General features: G+C 39.6%; 1 protein-coding gene across 1 annotated transcript in view; it reads right to left on the bottom strand.

The window, feature by feature from the left end:
- MYO1E (myosin IE) overlaps positions 1-20875 on the bottom strand; it is a 238269-nt gene that overhangs the window by 69524 nt on the left and 147870 nt on the right. Inside the window, exon 17 of the mRNA XM_043988760.1 lies at positions 5883-5989. Within this exon, the coding sequence (XP_043844695.1) occupies positions 5883-5989 (107 nt within the window). The remainder of the gene's footprint in view (positions 1-5882; positions 5990-20875) is intronic.

The raw sequence follows: 20875 nt of genomic DNA, 5'->3' as shown, positions 1-20875 counted from the left end.
TAAATCACATGTAAAAGGAGAATTTTTTTGTTTTTAAAAAATCTGTGTGTATCTTTTTGTAGTCAAGGAATCAAAGGCAATCCTATGTCCAACTACCACCAGCAGCAGCCACACCACCTTCATGGTAAAGATGAGATGTTTAAAAATTATGTTTTCCTGTTTGTAGCTTTCTCTCATGTTCACATCTGGAAAGCACTGCCAAGCCTCATTAGTCTTCCCTTTGCTGCCTCCTTGACAACATCAGACAGTTTCTAGCAATACCATGTTGTTTCAGACCCTGCATTGTTTTCTCCTCCAGAAAGGAGTCCTCTCGTCAAGCTTCCCATTAGCCATTAACCTCAAGTAGGTCAAGGCCTGAGAATTGTGCTATGGCAGCATTTCAGATTTCAGGCCAAGTGGTTTTGCCAGGATCCAAACAGAAACACATTTTTCAGGGAGGAGGGAAAATCCACCAAACCCACAATGCGCAAACTGCACACAATTTTTGGTCTGGATAACAGAGTCCAATGAGAACTAAGCTTTGGCTGCGTATGGACACCCAGCAGTACAGATGCCTTTTGATTAGTCACTGATTTTCAACACGCCTGTTGTGCCCGCTCCCAATACATAGGTCAGGAAGCTTAGAGAACCCCAGAAAAGCTGGAAAGCTAAATAACTATTTGTTCGATAAATACTGAGGTGGCAATGGGAAACCAGTATACCTTCCTAAAGGAAGACAGTGTTATGAAGAAGACTCATGGAGTCAATTTAAGTTACAGCCTCAGTTGTCCCATTTGCTGTGGCTTAGCTGATGAATTCTAGCTAGGATAGGACTGTAGTGTTAGGGGAATTACAAAATCATTTCTTTCTTTCTTTTTTTTTAAAAAAATTTTTTTTTTTTAGTGAGGCAATTGGGGTTAAGTGACTTGCCCAGGGTCACACAGCTAGTAAGTGTTAAGTGTCTGAGGTCGGATTTGAACTCAGGTACTCCTGAATCCAGGGCCGGTGCTCTATCCACTGCGCCACCTAGCTGCCCCAAAATCATTTATTTCTAAGATTCCTTGAGCTCTTATTCCATGAGTGCTGGACTTGGGAGTCAACAGTGACCTGGAATCAAGAAGTTATTCTGAGGAAGCTACGAGGTACAGTAAATAGTGTATATTTAAGTATATGCTGAATATAAGTAAAATGAATACACGGTAGTTTTCACTAGTAGCTAGGGAGTGGATAAAGTACTAGTAGCCCCAAGGACTTAGAAACTTACCAGCTATGTGACCCTGGGAAAGGTTACCTAACCTCTGTTTGTCTTAGTTTCCTTAACTATTTTTTTGGGGGGGGGGTAGGGCAATGAGGATTAAGTGACTTGCCCAGGGTCACATAGCTAGTAAGTGTCAAATGTCTGAGGCTGAATTTGAACTTGGGTCCTCCTGAATCCAGGACCAGTGCTTTATCCACTGCGCCACCTAGCTGCTCCCTCCTTAACTATTAAAAGGGGATAATAATACCACCTATCTCCCAGGGTTGTTGTGAGGAACAAATGAGATAATATTTGGAAGGCATTCAGTGCAGTTTCTGGCACATAGTAAATGCCTGTTCCCTTTCCCCTTTCTTTCTCCATGTTCAAGATTCCTATAAATGTTACCTTAAAGTGTCTTATGGTACAGAGCTGACGGACAGAATGGTGTTGACTGTATCAGTTTGGACGTTTCTCTAGCTAGAAATTCTTGGATTTAGAATGTTAAATGAATGAAAATTGTTTCTGGCCAACATGTCTAAAACACTGAGCACATAATTAATATTTTTTCTTTGACAAGTGCCAATGGTGATTGTTTTCTTCCCTTCTTTTCTTTCCTCTGACCTATGAGGGGAGGGAGAATATAGTCAGAAATGGAGTATGCCGGTGCTAATCCAGCATAAATCCAGTGGGGACAGTGAGGAGGATGAGGGTATTTGCTGTCTCAGCCTCAAAGTCCAGTTCTGCCACTATTTAGTTGGATGGTCTTAGGCACATCACCTGACTTTTTTGAGCTTCAGTTTCCCCATCAGCCAAATAGGGACAACAAATAATTCTGAATTGCTTACCTCATAGGATTGTTAAGGATTAAGTAAGATAATGTATGTAAAGTACATTATAGCTTCATGGACAATATAAAAATGGTATTTCTTGGGACAGATGGGGTGGGGAAAGAAGTAGTGAATCTTTAGCCTCTGTAGTGTAAACTCCAGCCTCACAGTGGCTGGAGGAAGAGAATATAGCTACATGCTATAGATGTAATTCTCCCATCTATCTAGTAAAAAAAAAATAACCCTAATTTCAGGGGATATCATAAAAGGTGGAACACAAGGAGAATTTTTTCCTTTTTGTTTCAGGAAATCACCATACTAGAAGTCACCTGGCCTTAAAAATAACTAGGGTTCATTTTTCAGAAAAGAAAACTGAAAATTGAAGTGGTGGCAAAACCACTTATGTTGTAGAAGATGCATTGGAAGAGATGCTCCTATTAATAAAGATTATTACTATGTAAAGACTGTTAAACTTCCTAAAACTGATGTTCTCTATTAACTTGCTCCCCCACCCCTTTATATATTTTTATTTTTCTGGGCAAGGAGGGTTAAGTGACTTGCCCAAGGTCACATAGCTAGTAAGTGTTAAGTGTCTAAGGTCAGATTTGAACTCAGGTCCTCCTGAATCCAGGGCCAGTGCTTTATACACTGCATCACCTAGCTGCCCCCTTTTCTTTATAATTTATGGAATAAAAAAAATAAGCATTTCCATAACATAGTACAATAAAGATGATTGCATATGAAACTGCAATCAACTATGCACAACTTGCTATTCCTTTCAAACATGCAGTAAAATTATCATGTTAATTTGTAATAAGAGGAGGGAGACTACTATAGATGGGTAACATCACATGTTCAGTTGAGGTCACTATATTATTGGCTTTATTTAACTGATTTCCTTTGTTATAAGAGACCTCTCATGAAGTCATGGTAATTTGTAAGTGTTTATAAAGTAAAAAAAAAGCACATCAATAAAATGGAAAGTGTAAAAGTTTTTAAAATAGTTGAATCAAAACAACAACTGATGTTCTCCCAATGTTCAGGTTATGCCTAAAGATAAACTTCTTGATGTTGACTTACTGATATCCAAGAAGGGGTGATCATGGGAGGGATGCAATGTAATTTCCTTTACTGAATATTTCTTAAAATATGAATAGCTGATTCCTAGCTGTTTAGTGTCAGGTTTGCACAGGGTTATGAATAAGCAATTTGGAAAATTTTAATCCTAGCTCTCTAACTGACTTGCATGTGATACAGGAGCCAGGCACTTCATAATAGCATGGATTAGATCTGGAGCCAGAAGACCTGGGGTTTATTCTTAGAGAGAATACTTCAATCTCTCTAGGCTGCCCTTCTTCCATTTATAAAATGAGAGTGTTGGACTAAATGACCTTTAAGGTCCCTTCCAGCCAAGGGTGTGCTGTTAAATGTCTAACAACTGGGGGCAGCTAGGTGGCGGAGTGGATAGAGCACCGGCCCTGGAGTCAGGAGGACCTGAGTTCAAATCCAGCCTCAGACACTTAACACTTACTGGCTGTGTGACCCTGGGCAAGTCAATTAACCCAAATTGGCTCACAAAAACAAAAAACAACAACAACAAAAAACAAACAAAAAAAAGTCTAACAACTGGCTCTTGTGAAAGAAAAAAAAATGTACACAAGGCACACTTCTAAGTTGAATTTGCATCATCAATTTTTTTTTCCTCATCACTTAAAGGCTAGACAGTCAATAAAATCATAAAGCAAGCCATGGTTTGTAGCATTTGCTGATTTCTAAGGTGTAAATATGCTAAAAATTTAGATATGGGCTTAATTAAGTTACCTTGGCTTTTGCCGTCCCTGGCACAATCTTCCTTTCAACTCTATATTGTGTGATCCTGTGAGGTCTCTCTCTTCCCTTCTCCCTACCTGCCGTGGTCTAGCCTTGCCTGACAATCTAAGCTAAGTAATAAGCTAAGTGATTTTAAAAATGTTAATATAATACACACACATATGTATAAGTGTTTAACATAATGCATAACAGAAGGGGAACAATAACATAGGATTTTCTTTTTTTTTTTTCCTTTTGCAATTTTCCTTTTAATTTTTAATTTATGGAATAAAACAAGCATTTCCATAACAGAGTATAAAAAAAAAAGATGACTACATATGACACTGCAAATCCAACACATACAACTTGCTATTCCTTCTTTTCTTTCTTTCTTTTATTTTTGGTGAGGCAATTGGGGTTAAGTGACTTGCCCAGGGTCACACAGCTAGTGTCAAGTATCTGAGGCAGGATTTGAACTCAGGTCCTCCTGAATCCAGGGCCAGTGCTCTATCTACTGCGCCACCTAGCTGCCCCCTATTCCTTCTAAATATACAACACAGATATCATGTAAATTTCTTTTTTCTTTTTTTCCTTCCTTCCCCCGACTCTGCCTGAGAGATGGGGATCCATGGTGTAGGAATTCTATTTTGGTGGGGCAATAAGGATTAAATGACTTGCCCAGGTCACACAGCTAGTAAGTGTCAAGTGTCTGAGGAAGGATTTGAACTCAGGTCCTCCTGAATCCAGGGCCAGTGCTCTATCCGCTGCGCCACCTAGCTGCCCCTGTGGAGTCCACGAACATAACACACACACACACACACACACACATTTAATAACCATATTTCAATATTACTGGTTTCCTTTATAATCCTACATAATATATTGCATGAATTTACAAATATTATTCTGAGATGGGCTCCACAGGCTTCACGGGCCTACCAAAGGGATCTAGGACCACAAAAGGAGTTAAAAGCCCTTTTACCACCAGCTATAACTGGTGCTTTCCTCTAAGGTTCACAGTGCTGGATGCCCGTGATTTCTCACCTTATCTTCCTTCTCATGCCCACTTGGGTTCAGGGTCAGGGCTCCTGAAATGGGTTTTTTTTCCATTGCATCTTTGAATTACCTCCTAGCACTGTCTGTACCCAATCAAGTATTTTACTTATCCTGAACAGGACAGGTCCCTTAGAAATATTTATGAGGGAGAAGGATCTGGGTGACTGCAACTCTGCATCTGTGTGACATGGGGCTCGTTAAGGAGCCAAGGAACTGTGGCGAGGGTCTCTGAATGCCATCTATGTTCCCCATCTCTCGTAGAGCTGTTTCCCCTCGAACACAGCCATGCTTTGAACATCAATACTTTCCTTGGATAGGGAGACAGAAAGTAGAGTATTTTCCCCTTGCTGCTTTTATAAGCAAGCTGATTCATGAGAGCAAAAGGAAAGGACAGCCTGCTTTTGAAACCAGCTCTCAGAGTCAGTGTTTTTGAGGCTGAGGCTAAGCATTATATGCCACATCCTGTTAATGCCTTCAAGGATCTGGGTTCATAAAGAGTGCCTATACGGAGCTTCAAACTAAATTAAAAACCCATCACAAGCCAATAGTATTGTCAAATCTGAGTGATTTTTGTCTCTGGATTGTGCCCAAACTGGCCAAAATCAACAAAACGAATTGCTAATTCAGAGCAGAGTGGCACTGCTATCATTTTCAGAGATGGGAAGACTATATAGGCTTGATATAGTAAAAATTGCACAAAAAGCCTATGATGGGCATATCTGGGAGCCATTTCAAACTGTCTTTGTGGTAAGATGGCAGAGAATGAGTGGAGGGATAAGCATGTTCTCTGACTGTTAGAATACACCTTTAGCCACACTTAAGCAACAATCTCTCTCTCTCTCTCTCTCTCTCTCTCTCTCTCTCCCTGACCTTGCCTCCCCTCCCCTCCCTCCTCCTCTCTCTGCAGCAGCAGTTGACTCAAAGAAATCATTGTTTATAGGGCTCCCTTCCCCCCTCCTTTGACTTCACATTACCTGCTTTCCTCCCAGTCGCGGGATTTTTTGGTCTCATTGGGCTTTATGCAACGAATGTAGTGGGGTGTACATTTCATCAGGGTGCTGACAAGGTCATTGGCTTGTTTCTGTGGAGAAAATGATACAATTTTAGATGTATAGAAAAGCCCCTATAGTAAATTTCAGATTCTTTACAAAGCATCTTTATGGAAATATTACTGAGTATATATATGTATCAACAGAGATTAAATTTAATAAGGTACCAGACACTTTATTAACAAAAGCTATTGATTTTTCCTGTTTCTCCCTGCAATATATCTGGTGCTTTTGTTATGATCTGTATATCAAACATGCTGATTAGAATATTTGTACACTTGCATTTTGCACATTTAAGTCATAAAGACATTTCTAGTGCCACCAATAAAGCCCATTTTTTCACTGAAAAAACCAACCCAATTCAATATGACAAATACTTAGCAGATGCCTACTGTGAACAACATTCATTGTACAAGACACTAGAGGGGGTAGAAAGTTTGCACAAGTACTGTCCCCACCCTCATGGATCTCACAGCATAGTGGGGAGAAAGAGCCAGACCCAGATAACAGTGCTAGATGTTAATGCATCAGAGTGGTAGAAAACATAGTTCGAAGTGAATTCTGAGGTGGAAGTGGCCAATGAATAAAATCAAGAAAATCTTCATAGAAGAGGAGATATTTTGGTTGCTTTTTAAAGAATGGGTAGAATTTTGACAAAGATGGTGAAAGAAGACATTCTAACCAGAGAGAGCATCTTGAGCAATGTCTTAGGGGGAGAGAAAGTGCATGTTATGCTTAGGACTCCAGTTTGGCTGAAGGTGATGTGATGGGGAAACTGAAATCAGGTTAACAAGTAGCTTCATTCCAGACTGTGGAAAGAGTTGAAAGCCAGGAAAAAGAGTTTAGATTTAAGTTAATAGGTAATAGGGATCCACCAAAGGTTTCTTAGCATTGGTTGGTTGTTGTCCTTTATGCTCAGAAGACCAAAATGATATCTCTATGTTGGGGTTAAGGTACAGTGTGTCTGACTATGGCTGATCAGATCAATATGAGTTCAGAAGGCACAATTAGTCCACATAAATATTTGGAATGGAAAATGGTAAGGGTGATATCTATTGACTTATACACGTAACTTAGATTTAAGTGAGGCAGAGTTGTACAAAGCCTTTGGCCTCACTCTCTTTTCCAGAGTCATTGGATTCCAGCGAGACAAAAGTCAAGATGACCAGAGATGGCCCAGGATGCAGTAGATGACCTTGGCATCTTTGATGCCCAACCGAGCTCTAAGGCCTCCACAGAGCCTGCCTCAGCTGCCTCCATGGCCATTGAAACAAATTGTTCTCATCTGCCCATTCCACCAGGGGAAGTCTTCACGTGCTTGGGGTAACCTGGGTTACCCCATCTGCCACACCCCAGTAATTTTAACATTATATGACCAGATCACATGAAAATGGCATTAAGGATAAATGAATATGGAGAGAATGGAGACAATGAGATGTGTGAAAATGTTTTTTCAACACCTGAATTTTGCTATTATTAGACATGAGACGGGCACTGATAGAAATAATGAAATTAGAAGGTGAAAGTGGTTTTGGGGAAAAGATAAGCTTGATTTAGTACATTATAAATTTGAGGTGCCCATCACATATCCATGAAGATAAAGACTAGAGATACAGATTTAGAAGCCATGTGGCACCTGACAACTGCTAAGGCAGCATAGCGCTGTGCTAGACCTGGAAATTAAGAAGATGAGGGTTCCAAACTTGTTTTTGACACTTACTAGAAGTGACCATGAAAGAGCCATTGCTAAGACAGAAAGAATGCTGAAAGAAGTTAAGATGGCCAATGATAAGATTGGGATGAAGATAACCTAGGAAAGGATAGAAAAATCATATTTAGAGAAGTAGGAGGAGAACCAGGAAGCATTCTCTCTCAATCCAAATCCAAATATGTCAAGGTGGCCAACAATGTCAGAAATTATAGAGAGGATGAGGAAGAAGATGACTGAATAAAGCTCATTCAAGTGGGCAATTAGGGAGTCACTACTGTCTTATGAGCAGCTTTGGTATAATGTCAGGGATAGAAGTCAGAATGCAGTTTAGGTGTAAACTATTTTTTTGGAGGTCATCAAGGTTAAGTGACTTGCCCAGGGTCATACAGCTAGTAAGCATCTGAGGTCAGAATTAAATTCAGGTCCTCCTGACTCCAGGGCCGGTGGTCTATCCATTGTGCCACTTCGCTGCCACTGTAGCCAACTTTTTAAAAGCCATTTGGCAGTTAGGGATAGGGGAGAGACAGAAAGGTAGCTAAAGAGACTTAAGCATCCATGATCCTATCATACCATCTAAGCAAAGTGATATAAAAAATTTTAAATAGGAAGTAAAGTGACTCAATCTTTTCCTTTTAAAATATGAAATGAGGGGCAGCTAGGTGGCACAGTGGATAGAGCACCAGCCCTGGAATCAGGAGGACCTGAGTTCAAATCCGGCCTCAGACACTTGACACTTATTAGCTGTGTGACCCTGGGCAAGTCACTTAACCCCAATTGCCTCACTCCCCCCCAACCCCAAAATAAAATAAAATGCATTCTGGACTCAAAACTAATTCACTTAGAATAATAAAGGGAGAAAATAGCAAACAATTCCAGAGTTGGTCATAACAAATCTCTCTCTCTCTCTCCCCTACCCCAGCTCTTACTCACTCTATTTTTGAGTGGAGCAATGGACCAGAAAGCTTTTAAGCTAAGAACCTTTTAAGTACTGGCTTTGCATCACAACTTCCATATATTAGCATTAGAAAAATCCAAAATGCCAAAGATGATGTAAGCTTATAGCTCACATGAGTCAGATGAGGAAAGATTTGGAGAATTAATACAAAAATAATTACATCAGATGGGTGAAACAGTATTAGACAGGGTCCAATAATGAAGTGGAGAGAGGACAGTCATTGAGAAAAATAAGCATAGCTATGAAATCATCTTGAGGTTCCAAGGCAGAACTACTAGGTTTCTCTAAGAAAAATCAACAAATTATAACTGACAATCTTCCCATAAAACCAGAATGAAACTGAAGATCTAAATTAGAATCCATTTTTCCAAACACCACCACAGAGGATTAGGTAGCTAGGTGGTACAATGGATAGACCTGAATTAAAATTAAAATTTTGCCTGAAATGAATTGGAAATTGAGGGGATGCCCATCAACTGGGGAATGGCTGAACAAGTTGTGGTATATGAATGTAATGGAATACTAATGTGCTATAAGAAATGATGAGCAAGAGAAGTTCAAAGAAACCTGGAAGGACTTACATGAACTAATGCTGAGTGAGATGAGCAGAACCAGGAGAACATTGTACACAGTATCAACAAAATTGAGTGTTGATCAACTGTGATAGACTTGATCCTTCTCAGCAATACAGTGGTCCAAGATAGTTCCAAAGGACTCATGATGGAAAATGCTCTCCAAATCCAGAAAAAAAGAACTATGGGATCTAGATACAGATTGAACCATACTATTTCTAATTTTTTTTGTTTTTCTTTTTTGAGGTTTTTCCTTTTTGCTTTGATTCTTCTTTCACAGCATGGCTAATGCAGAAATATGTTTAATGTGATTGTACATATATAACCTATATCAGATTGCTTGCTATCTTGGGGAGGGGGGAGTGAGGGAGAAAAATTTGAAACTAGAAATCTTACAAAACACCAGGGTTCTTGTGAAGATAAAATAAAATAGTATTTGTACAGTGCTCTGTAAATCTTAAAATACTAGCTATTATCCTTCAATTTTTAGCCACATAAACCCATGGCTTCTGACTCTTCATAGAACATTTCTCTGAAGGCAGGGCAATATCCAAGACAGTTTTAACCTGCCTCCCCACCAAGTGATTCAACACGAATGGTAATTTCCATTTGGTGCCATCTTTGTCCATAGGGTTATTTGTGATGGTAGCTCAATTTAAGCTAAGAAATATAATTAAGCTTGACATCTCAAATGTAGAATCTGTTCTTTGTCACAATGATAGTTAAACACTAGATACAATTATGAAATGTAGGTGGTGCAGTAGATAAAGCACTGTCTCTGGATTCAGGAGGACCTGAGTTCAAATCCAGTCTCAGACACTTGACACTTACTAGCTGTGTGACCCTGGGCAAGTCACTTAACCCTCATTGCCCCATAAAACAAAACAAAACAAAACAAAGCAAAAACAAAAACAAAAACAAATTAGCTAACTTTTTAAAGATCCTTGAGGAAAGGGAATGAGTCTTATTGTACTTTCCACAATCCTTAGTCGAGAAGAAAGAAACCAGCAAGGAAACCCTTGTCCTTTAAAAAGTGACAATATATTGGGGGAGAAGAGGGAAGGGAAATTAACATGAATGAATTTCCTTAGAAAATGAATTATTTAATTTCCCCAAGGTGTGTCTGTCATCTCTCTTAGAAGACACTATAATACCACAGTAATAAAATAGGTCCTTTATGTGAAGAACTTAAGTTTTAACAAATACTTTATAGACACCATCTCATCAGATCTTCTCAACAATTCTGAGGTATGTGCTATTAATGAATTCCATCTTGTTGTTATTGTTCAATCTTTTCCAACCCTTTGTGATCCCATTTTGGATTTTCTTGGTAAAGACACTGGAGTGGTTTGTCATTTTCTTCTGCAGCTCATTTTACAGATGAGGAAACTGAGGCAAACAACATTAAATGACTTGTTCAGGGTTATACAGGGAGTACATGTCTGAGGCCAGATTTGAATTCATGAAGATGAATCTTCTTGACTCTAGGACTGACACTCTATCTACTGTACTGCCTGGTGGCCCATCTTTGAGATGAGCAACTTGAGGCCTAGAGAAGTTATTTGGATGACTTAGTCATACAGGTTCTCCATAGCTAGTAAGCATCTGAGATAGGTAGGATTCAAACTCAGACCTTCCTGACAGAAAGTCCAGCATTCTCTTTACTACACATTGTGCTGCTTTACTTTGTATTGAGGCAAATCAATCAGAGCCAACTTTTGATTGAGGCTGCCACATGGCAATCTGAGTTAAGTCACAGTCCGAGGTGTCTCTTTAGGAATTTGGGTGGGTGGGAGCATATTCAAGCATAAAAATGTAGTTAGGGCCACCTGGGTCATTAGTTCCAAGGTTACGAATAAGAGACAATACACAGCAGAAGTCCCCTTGACCAGCCCTCATTGCTGCAGTTCTCCTGGCCTTAAGTTATAAGGCAATCCCTGGCCCTTGAAGCTATAATGATGGTTCTGCAATTTTTTGTTTTGCCAGAATTTGAAGAAATTGAGTAGAAGAGCCCCCTGGAGGAGGGGAGATGCAATGAGACCATTCCTACTTACCCACTCACTGTTGTCATGATGGCAATTCTAGAGTTATGGGTGAGGGAGGAGCAGGTAGTTAAAAAATAAAAACCCTCCACAGGCTTGGTGCTGAAACCTGTCCATTCTTGAGTCAGAATATCACCTCCAGAATACAGTGATTAAATATATTTATATATATGTGGGGAGGGGGTTCATGGGAGGCCAAGGGAGGAAAGGTGAGAGTTGGGTAATAATGCAGCAGAGTAGAGCAATCAATTTATTGTTTACTTGGCAAGAAATAGCTTATTAGTTCCTCAGTACAAGGTCTAAAGGGAATGGGGCTCTGGCAATAAGGAGGAAGTAGGGAAAGGAAATACAGAACAAGGAGGTGTTTCATTAATGTAAGGCTTGGGAAGGTGCTCTATGTATACAAGGGCCATAGATGGGAAGGAGTAAGCAGAGAATTAAAGGGGAATTCACTACCTCCCCAAACTGTCTTTTTAAACTTTTGAATGATTACTTGTTAGGAAATATATTCCTTGACTGAACTAAACATTTCTACTCTTCAGTGAAATATAAATTTCTTGACATCAAGGACTTTTATTTTTTGTCTTTGTCTCCCTAGAGGCTAGCAACAAGGTCTTAAACATGGAAGGCTAAAATTCAGTATTTATGGATTTGAATGGAATTCTACCCCAGTTGCTCTAAATTCTGCCTTTGGGGGTAAAGAAGAGTGAGAGATCATGATCATGTCTCCTCTCTCCTCTCGCCTCCTCACACACCTTTTCTTCTGCAAGGAAAGTATCCCTAGTTCAGCATCCTCAGGATGAGCTGAGTTTATCAATGGCCTTCCTAAAACTCAGTTTTCGAACTGAAGACTCCAGGGATGGCACTGAATTGAAACTTTGACTACTTCACCATTTCCTCCAGGGCCAGGCAAAGGACCCTCCAAGGCAAATCCAATTCATGAGCCCAGAGCCTCACCAATGCCAATGTTTTCAAAGTTCTCCTCCTCCACGCAGTCATTATCAGAGCTAATGACAAATAAAATCATTCACTTGAATTGAATTTTGCCAGAGTGGCATTGTGGAGTCAAGTGAGACAGCCTTGGCTCTATTACTTACTAAATCTCATTTAAACCTCTCTTTCTGAGCCTCACTTTTCCTCGTAAATATGTATTTATGCAAACCTATGATGTTATTTCTGTGGGAAACACCTGGTAAGAAAACTCTGCCACAGATACAGATCAACAAATTGTCTGCAATGAGTCTTAGGACTGAGAGAAAGGGCAGCTAGCTGGCACAGAGGATAGAGTACCAGGTCTGGAGTCAGGAAGACACGAGCTCAAATCTGACCTCAAACACTTACTAACTGCATGACCCTGGGTGAGTCACTTAACCCTGTTTGCCTCAGTTTTCTCATCTATAAAGTGAGCTGCAGAAGGACACAGCAAACCATTCAAGTATCTTTGCCAAGAAAATTCCCAATGGGATCATGAAGACTGAAAAACGAGTGAACAACAACAAAGCATTGAGAGACTAGGTGGTTTGCCTTAGGGTCATCTATCAGACAGAACCTGAACTCAGGTCTTCCTAACTTCAAGGATGGTACTCTACCCACTATGCCATGCTGCCTCATTTTGACACAAGGATGATAAAACTGACAGTATATTATCAGAAAATTGTTCTAGAATCAAATGAAATAATGTTTATGAAAATACTTTTTAACTATAAAATATAATACAAATTTGTACTGAAATTATATCTCTTTCTTTAAGTGATTCTTAGGAACAGAAGCAACTAATTAGGAAAAACACAACCGGAAAAAAAGGGCTATATAAGTTTCCTTTCACTTGACCTACTTCATAATTTTATCTATGAATGGCTTTGATATAACTAGCTCCTAAGTCAAGTGGTTGCTTTATACAGTATCCAGAATCACTGGGGCATGATGGGTTCCATTAATTCAGTTTTCTGTTTAGCTAAGGCATGATATTTACCTTCCATGGATTATTAATTTTTAAAGAATATTAAACACAATAATACACTGCACTCAAACCTCAACGCTCACAATTTAACTCTTAGTACTAAAATCATAATGAACATAATCTTTCTTTGATGATTCCTAAGATACTCCAAGATAATGGAAACTGGGAGGTTTGGAGAAGTGAACTCTAATGATTCTGTCACTACCACTAAGCAAATATTTCTTTCATTTCAATGCTCAGTGTCTCAGACAACTCCCTGAGACTATGAGTTGAGTACAGTTGCACTATTGCATTGGCAGAAGGAATTTCCTTCCTGGGGATTCAAACTACAGGCCTTGATTGAAAAAAACAAAAAACAAAAAACAACTAAATAAAACACAGAAGGCGCTGTTATTAGGCAGCAGCAAGGATACAAGGATAGATATCACACTTTCCCTTTCCTGAATTCACAATCTAAGACTGTGATACAAAGGAGAATGATATAGATGTAAAGAAGACCAAGCAAACCTGAGATATCTAAAATTGTTATGATTCTGTAACTCGGGCTGGTGGGAGTGGTGGTGGTGAGGAAAGAAGCTTTATGGAAGAAGCGGTGCTTGGATAAGGACTTTGAAGTATGGGAGGGATGTCAATGTATGGGAAATGGGGGGAAGGGATAGCGGGAAAGCCCATTCCAAAAATAGGGGATGTCAGAGTAAAGGTAGGAAAACAGAGATGACTGGACAAGAGTAGAGATTAGCCAACAGTTTGATCTAGTTGGAATGTACAATCAGTATACAAAGGCACGGAGTATGATGTAAAACTAGAAGGATTGGAACCAAACTTTAGGTAACCAGATATTTATTTTATATTCATTGGTAACTGGGAGCCATTGAAGGTTTTTGAGTAGAGAAGCAACACGTTAAAAGCAGGGTGCTTGGAAGGTTATTAAAGAGAGGAAGACAAATGTAAAATAGTCAAGGTAAGAAGAGATAGAGACCTGAATTAGGGTTGCTAATTATGGATTGCTATTAATTTGTTATATGACTTTGGGCAAATTATTTTTCTATGTTATGATTCTTAACCATACAACAAATATGTTTCCCCCCCTGAGGAGATCCTTCCCAGTTCCAAGATTCCATGATTTTGGAGTACATCAGACACATCTTTAAAAATATCAATGATTATCCCCTGGAACTGTAGATGTAGGCAGTATGGGACCAAGAGATCTACTCTAAGCACAGAGAATTGAATCTATCTATACTTAACTGACTTAACGTGTTAAAGCAAATGGTAAGTGTTAGTTACTCACTACTTAACAATGAATCCCAAACTTCAGAGGTAAATCAAACCCAGGCATAGTACTATTTTGTTGCCCTCCATCCCTGTCACAAACACATCTCAATGTGGGTTTCTTTTTTTTTTATTCATCAGTTCCTCTTTCCTGCTCTGAAAAGCTCCCTTCTCTCCCCAATTCTCAGGACCAGGATCTCCCTGCCTTTCAAGTTAACAATGACCTAAACTGACAAAATTATCTCACCAATGTACTAATCAATTATCACAGTAATAGCTAAAGGCTGTGACCATCCCTCTGTGATTTACCCCCCAGTTCCAAGGTCATATATGCATATCGTTCAATCTTACTATTATATTATGTTCACTTGTATAAGACAATAATAAATAATAAGCATATATTATATATAATAATATAAAAAGATGTGTAAATCACAGATTAGGTGGGTGTAAAGTCTCCATGGTATACACACATATATACCCCACATATATCTCAGTTCTTTAACAAGTTATAATTCCTAGGGTAATGAAGAGTAAAGAAATCACTTCAAAATAGACTTTGATATAAAAATAGCAGCAGCAACAAAACCTGATAGAATAGAAAAGATAAGAAAATGAGAAATGTTTCAGGTCAATATATTAAAAATATAGAAGCTTTTCTATTTTGTTAAGGCTTGTTTATCTGCTTTTTTCCTTTAACAACTGTAAATAATAATAGCTAACATTTATTAAGTTCTTACTATGTTCAAGGTACTGTGCTAAGCGCCTTACAAATATTATCTCATCTGACCCTCACAACAACTGTGGCAGGCAGGCACCATTCGTTCATTCATTCATTCATTCATTCATTCATTTTGCAGTTGAGGGACTGGAGGCAGACAGCAGTTAATTGACTTGTCCAAGGTCACACAGTTACTAAGTGTCTGAGGCTGGATTTGACCTGAGGTCTTCTGAACTACAGGCTTAGTGCTCTGTCCACTGTACCACTTGAGAGATTACATTTCTGCAGATGATTTCATCACATACTTGATTTGGCTAATGTGATTACTCTTAGATAAGAATGGACCTTTAATTCAATGGGTATAGGGAATTAATTCCCCATGAGGAAACTCCTGTTACCTATGTAGATGGGGCCCAGAGACATTAAGTGACTTGCTCAATGCCAGTCCTGTCAGAAGAGAGGTCTCTCCTGATGCAGAGACCACTTACCCTATTTAAGAAGCTACCCAGCCTCTCTCTCTTCTGGCTTGTGCTTACTGCTGATTACTAAGCTTACTTAAAAAAAGATGCATTTTTGAAGAGCAAGCCCAAGATGAATGGAGCTTTTCCCTTAAAATCTTGCCAACCCCAGGTGTCAGAGGTCAGGCTAATAAACTATGCTGACGGTGTGACAAACCTCAAAGGGGACTTTTAGGAGTAAGTTCCCACTTGTGATTCCTTAATTGTTTTGCCTTTCTCATCAAAGTATCAAGTTTGTCTTTCTCACACGGCAGAGTACAAAAAGGCATAGCCTCCTGGGCAGTGTGATTCAGGTGTCTCCCTGCAGGCTTAATTCCCGTATCAAAGAGAAAAATCTTCCCAGCCTTTGCGTCTTTTTGATTTTTGGCGTTTAAATCATTCTCCATTATGTCTCATGTTGTAGGTACCTTGTTGGCAATTTCAACCCACTCTTTTTTTAAAATTTGAATTAAAGTCTGTTCAGTTGGAATATATTTTGCCATCTTGAGGATTTCTGACTCCTAGTTTCTTTCAAATCATTCAAGAACCTTCAATTTTGTCTTCACCAACAAGGCCATGTGAAAGTAGAATGGAAAAAGTGTTAATATAATTGGAGTCATCACAGAACCTGAATTAAAATCTTAGCTCAGTCAATAACTAGTGAGACCTTAAATCAGGGGTATGCTAGAGTCAGCCAGCAGTGGCTTGTTAAAATTTCAGGGTGAGCATTTATGCCTTGGATAGCTATGAACACCATAAATCAGGGCTCGATTTATTATTTTGTTTATTATCTAGACTTAAGAAAGTGAAGAACAGCTAGGTGGCACAGTGGATAGAGCACTGGCCCTGGAGTCAGGAGGACTTGAGTTCAAATCTGGCCTCACTTAACACTTACTAGCTGTGTGACCCTGGGCAAGTCACTTAACCCCAATTGCCTCACCAAAAAAAAAAAAAAAAAGAATATATAGACTTAAGAAAGTGATGGGAAAAATGTAAATGATATAGATTTAACTTAAAAGTGTGCCCTGCTCACATTTTTTTTTTGGGGGGGGCTGGTTGTTAAACATTTATCAGTATTCTTCTGCCTTGAACAACTCACTTAACCTCTCCAGGCCTTTAGTTACCTTATGTAAAAAATGAGGGGGCTGGGCTAGATCACATCTAAGATTCCTTATAGTTCTAGATTTATGATGCTATAAGTCATACTGTTGCCACACAAGACTAGGCCACACTTCCCCCCCAATCCTTCATGTTTTACTTTTCACAGAATTTCAAGGACAGGCAATGCTGAGAATTTTGCCTTTAATGTTATGAAATGAGATGGGATATCTGGCATTACTCAATGGGTCAACTTTTTCAGCAAATGTAGTTTTTTTTTTTAATTTTTTTTAATATTATTTCATTATCTATGGTATCTTTTATTTGTTTGTTTGTTTGTTTTTGTGGGGCAATGAGGGTTAAGTGACTTGCCCAGGGTCACACAGCTAGTAAGTGTCAAGTGTCTGAGGCCGGATTTGAACCCAGGTCCTCCTGAATCCAGGGCCGATGCTTTATCCACTGTGCCACCTAGCTGCCCCCTCAGCAAATCTAGTTTACAGTAGGTTTTTGTATTTGGAAGAATGCCCAAGGACCATAAGAATATATATTTACATATCCAAATAATAACAAACATTAAGTTTATATTTCCTCAGGGAATGCTCTCCAAAACACTGGCTATTCATAGGCTTTATCATTTTTAGGGTAAATCTAATTTTAGGGTAAATCTACAGGATCAGTTAATCTCTCTATCCCCTGCTCAAAACCAATGGCAATGGATCCATTTACAATACATCCTCAAGGATAGAATTTGGCAAGAGAGATCAAAGCAAATTGGTTTTATTGGCACCATGAAATGGTTCAAGGCATAGATGATGATCATCAGCAATGACATTCCTAAAAACGTTTCACAGATTCCCTCCCCTTTGTTCCCATCCCCACCCCCGTGTTATGATTGCTTTTTATTGAGCATATCTAAACATCTAATGCAGACTTTTAAAACAAAGGATGTATTCAAAACACACCCTTTAAAAATGACTCAACCAATTTGATTTGCTACTCTCCATACCAGAATGTCCTCCTTGCCATGGCCACCAGCTGAAATCTTACCCATTGCCCCCAAAGCCCAGTTCAAATGCCACCTTCCGATTCTCCCCATCATAATATTAGCTAACTTCTATGTAGCACATGAACATTTCCAAGGCACTTTACATATGTTAACTTATTTGATCCTTACAAAAATCCTGTGAGGTAGGTACTAATAATTATCTCCATTTTATAGATGAGGGGACTGAGGCAGGCAGAGGATAAATGAGTTGCCTAGGATTTGAACTCAGGTATTCTTGACTCTAAATCCAACACAATCTACTCTACCACCTAGCTCCTCTCAAACTGATAAAATCTCTTCCTCTTTCAAACTCTCACAATATTTTGGTCCTTTCATGAAGGTTTGGGCATGTTGTCTTGGAAGGAGACCTGGATTTGGGATCTGGGCTCATGTCCCAGCTAGGCAATCTCTTATTTGTGTAACAATGGAGAAGTCACTCAATCACCTGGGTCTCATTTTCTTTACCTATAAAATGAAGGGGCTGTAGTTCCAAGTTTAGGCCCATGGTCTATTCAATTTCTCCTTCCATTTAAAAAATTGTAAACTTATTTGTGACAAATTAATTCCCCTAGTGGACTACAGGATCCAAGAAGGCACTGAGGCCATATCTAATGACTCTTTATTTCCCCCTCACTGACCAGGATAGCATAATAAATGTTTACTGAATTGAACTAAATGACCACTGGAGTCAGACTGAATAGTTACTAACTGACTGACTGAACACTTATTATATGAGTGCAAACATGCACTTGTCAGAGGTTGGGTTGGAACCCATGCTTAACTTGAACCAATGATTTTCCCACTATGCTCCACTGCATCTCTATTAACTTTCACTGATTTATACTACAACTACTAAAAATTTAGATTTTCTTCACAAAGACCTATTAATTTATTATATTCCTTTGCACATTAACAGTAGCTACCATGTATATAGTGCTTTGAGGTTTGTAAAGGGCTAGATGTATTACCTCAGTTGATCCTTACACATCAACCCTGCAAGGTAGGTGCTATCATTATCCTCATTTTATAGATGAAGAAACTGAGGCAAGCAGAGATTAAGTGACTTGACCAGGGTCACACAGTTAGTTAAGTGTCTGAGATTAGATTTGAACTCATGTCTACCTGATTATAAGTCCAGCACATTATCCACTGTACCACCTAGTTTTGTGGGGCCTCAAGTTAAAGGGCTGTATGTGTCCATGGGAAGGCTGATACAGCCTCAAAGTATGAGATCTCTCCCCACTTTTATTTCCCTGTTACCATATCATCTCCACATCACCTTAAATGCTTTATCCTTCTCTCTTACCAATTTCATCCTCCACAAGGTGCAATGTTGGCCATCTTCCTAATGCTCATAACACTGGTGGCATTCTGCTTTTATGAGCTCTTACCAGAGAGAGTAACTGTGCCAGCCAAATAGCACTGGCCCTTTATAGACTTTGTTTTGTTTTTGTTTTTGTTTTTTGCAGGGTAATGAGGGTTAAGTGACTTGCCCAGGGTCACACAACTAGTAAGTGCCAAGTGTCTGAGGCCAGAGTTGAACTCAGGTACTCCTGAATCCAGGGCTGGTGCTTTACCACTGCGCCATCTAGCTGCCCCCCCCCTTATAGCCTTTGGATCTTTTTGAGGCATTTCAGGTTTTTTTTTTTCCTTTTGGTCAATTGTGTCTGGCTTTGTGACCCCATTTGGGAGTTTTCTTGGCAAAGACACTGGGGTAGTTTGCCATTTCCTCCTCTAGCTGTTTTTATAGAGGAGGAAACTGGGGCAAACAGGGTGAAGTGACTTGCCCAGGGTCACCCAGCTAGAAAGTGTCTGAGGCCAGATTTGAACTTAGAAAGATGAGTCTTTCTCACTCCAGGACTGGCACTCTATCCACTGTGGCACCTAGCTGTCCCTCTCAAAGAACAGGTTTGGCTTTCAAGCTATTAGGATCACTGATAGACTAGAGGAAGCTGTACTACCTTGTTACCCTCTTCCTCTGAGGTCTCATTGTGTCATGGAGGAGATGCTGGATTCAGGAAGTCAATGCCAGAAGAGCAGAGGCTCTGGTAGGTCCTACCAAAAGCTAGACAGGCTATATGTTGCCTGAGAACCAGCTTAGCTAAATTTAGAGAAGCTCTTCATGAATAGGCTTCAGGGAAAATGAAATTTTTATGTTGCCACAATTGGCAAATATTCTCAATTACATTTTTTTTTTTAGTGAGGCAATTGGGGTTAAGTGACTTGCCCAGGGTCACACAGCTAGTAAGTGTTAAGTGCCTGAGTTCAAATCCGGCCTCAGACACTTAACTCAGGTCCTCCTGACTCCAGGGCCGGTGCTTTATCCACTGCGCCACCTACCTGCCCCAAATATTCTCTATTAAACTGTAGCAGAGGGGCAGCTAGGTGGCGCAGTGGATAGAGCACCAGCCCTGGAGTCAGGAGGACCTGAGTTCAAATCTGAAATCAAACACTTGACACTTATTAGCTGTGTGACCCTGGGCAAGTCATTTAACCCCAATTACCTCACTAAAAAAAAAATTGTAGCAGAGTTAGGTTCACTGTTTTAGGAAAAGGAGTACTCAAATGAACAAATTCACGGGCCCTTAAAATAATTAAATGAAAAATAACCAGTTCTATGGGGAATAACCTAGTCAGTAAGAATAAAGTATCCCATTAGAATGTAAGCACCTCAGGGCAGCTATGTGGTGCAGTGGATAGAGCACTGGCCCTGGAGTCAGGAGTGCCTGAGTTCAAATCCGGCCTCAGACACTTAACACTTACTAGCTGTGTGACCCTGGGCAAGTCACTTAACCCCAATCGCCTCACTTAAAAAAAAAAAAAGAATGTAAGCACCTTGAGGACAGGGACTGCCTTTTGCCTAGTGTCTGGCATATTTTAGGGGCTTACAAGCATTTATTGATTGGTAGAATGATTGACTGGTGGGATCTGCAAAGTCTTTCAGAAATGTCCACTTTTCAGAGGACTATCAAGAGAACTCTAGGGAAGGATACCATAGCCTGGAAGAAGATGGATTATAGAATCCTAGAGTAAGAAGGGATCTTG

This window comes from Dromiciops gliroides, chromosome 2, assembly GCF_019393635.1.
Source record: "Dromiciops gliroides isolate mDroGli1 chromosome 2, mDroGli1.pri, whole genome shotgun sequence".
In the NCBI taxonomy this organism is placed as follows: Eukaryota; Metazoa; Chordata; class Mammalia; order Microbiotheria; family Microbiotheriidae; genus Dromiciops; species Dromiciops gliroides.
This window is presented reverse-complemented; position numbering and strand designations above follow the sequence as displayed.